The sequence below is a fragment of the Lolium rigidum genome, chromosome 5 (genome assembly GCF_022539505.1).
Source record: "Lolium rigidum isolate FL_2022 chromosome 5, APGP_CSIRO_Lrig_0.1, whole genome shotgun sequence".
Lineage (NCBI taxonomy): Eukaryota > Viridiplantae > Streptophyta > Magnoliopsida > Poales > Poaceae > Lolium > Lolium rigidum.
Window position 1 is genome coordinate 185,661,505 of NC_061512.1, and position 1,206 is coordinate 185,662,710.

At 61.7% G+C, this 1,206-nt stretch overlaps 1 protein-coding gene across 1 annotated transcript; it reads left to right on the forward strand.

Annotated features, from left to right (window-relative positions):
• The first annotated feature begins 266 nt into the window (after positions 1-266).
• LOC124656842 (protein ELF4-LIKE 3-like) lies at positions 267-605 on the forward strand. The gene has a single exon (XM_047195510.1). The coding sequence runs from the start codon at positions 267-269 to the stop codon at positions 603-605; it is 339 nt and encodes a 112-aa protein (XP_047051466.1).
• The last annotated feature ends 601 nt before the right edge of the window (positions 606-1,206 follow it).

Sequence of the window (1,206 nt, forward strand, 5' to 3'; positions counted from 1 at the left end):
ATTAGCCGGGCCGCTAGATGGAAATGCGAAAGCGAATCTCGGCGCTTTCCTGGGCCGAATTCCAGGCCGTTTAATACCACGTCGAATGATCTTAACAGGCCGCAGCACGCGTCCCCGATCCCCCTGAGGCCCTGACCAGCATAAATTCTGCCCCAATCTTCCTCCTTCCGCCTCGTCTCGCTCCCTCGTTCTCCTCGTGACGACTACCCCCACCACGTTGAGCACCCATCCTCCTCCTCCCACACGCAGAACTAGATCAGGGATCGATGGAGAACGGCAACGGCGTCGGCGGGGAGCCGGTTCCGAACGGGGGAGGAGCCGGGACCGGCAAGGCGGTGCAGGCGTTTGAGCGATGCTTCGGGCAGGTGCAGGGGATCCTGGAGCACAACCGAGTGCTGATCCAGGAGATCGAGCAGAACCAGGAGTCCGGCGAGGACGGCGGCCTGAACCGCAACGTGGCCCTCATCCGCGAGCTCAACAGCAACATCGCGCGCGTCGGCAGCCTCTACTGCGACCTCTCGGCCGCCTTCGCCCAGGGCACCCCCGCCGCCAGAGCTGCCGACGCCGCCAAGGGGTACAACAAGATGTCGCGCCCGCCCAAGTAGAAGAAGAAGCCATCCATGCCAGCAGCACCTCGTCTGCTTTCTCTCTTCGGATTTAGAGGAGAGCAGTCGATCAATAAGAACAGAAGACTCGATCGACTGCTCCTCTAAATCTGAAGAGAGAAAGCAGACGAGGTGCTGCTGGTGGCATGGATGGCTTCTTCTTCTACTGGGGTGGGCGTGACATCTTGTTGTACCCCTTGGCGGCGTCGGCGGCCCTGGTGGCGGGGGTGCCCTGGGCGAAGGCGGCCGAGAGGTCGGAGTAGAGGCTGCTGACGTGCGCGATGTTGCTGTTGAGCTCGCGGATGAGGGCCACGTTGCGGTTCAGGCCGCCGTCCTCGCCAGACTCCTGGTTCTGCTCGATCTTCTGGATCAACACCTGGTTGTGCTCCAGGATCCCTGCACAGCGTGAGCAAGACGATGCCTGCGTCTGGCCGCGCATGACGTTTGCCTCAGAGAGCAGGTGCGTCCCTCGTGCTCCATGCGCACCTGGATGCAGCCAACCAACCAGCCGAGAGAGCGAGACGAGATGGAGGAGGAAGATTTGCGGGAGAATTTATGGTGGTCAGCGGGCTTGGGGATGAGTGTTGCGACCTGTTGAGAT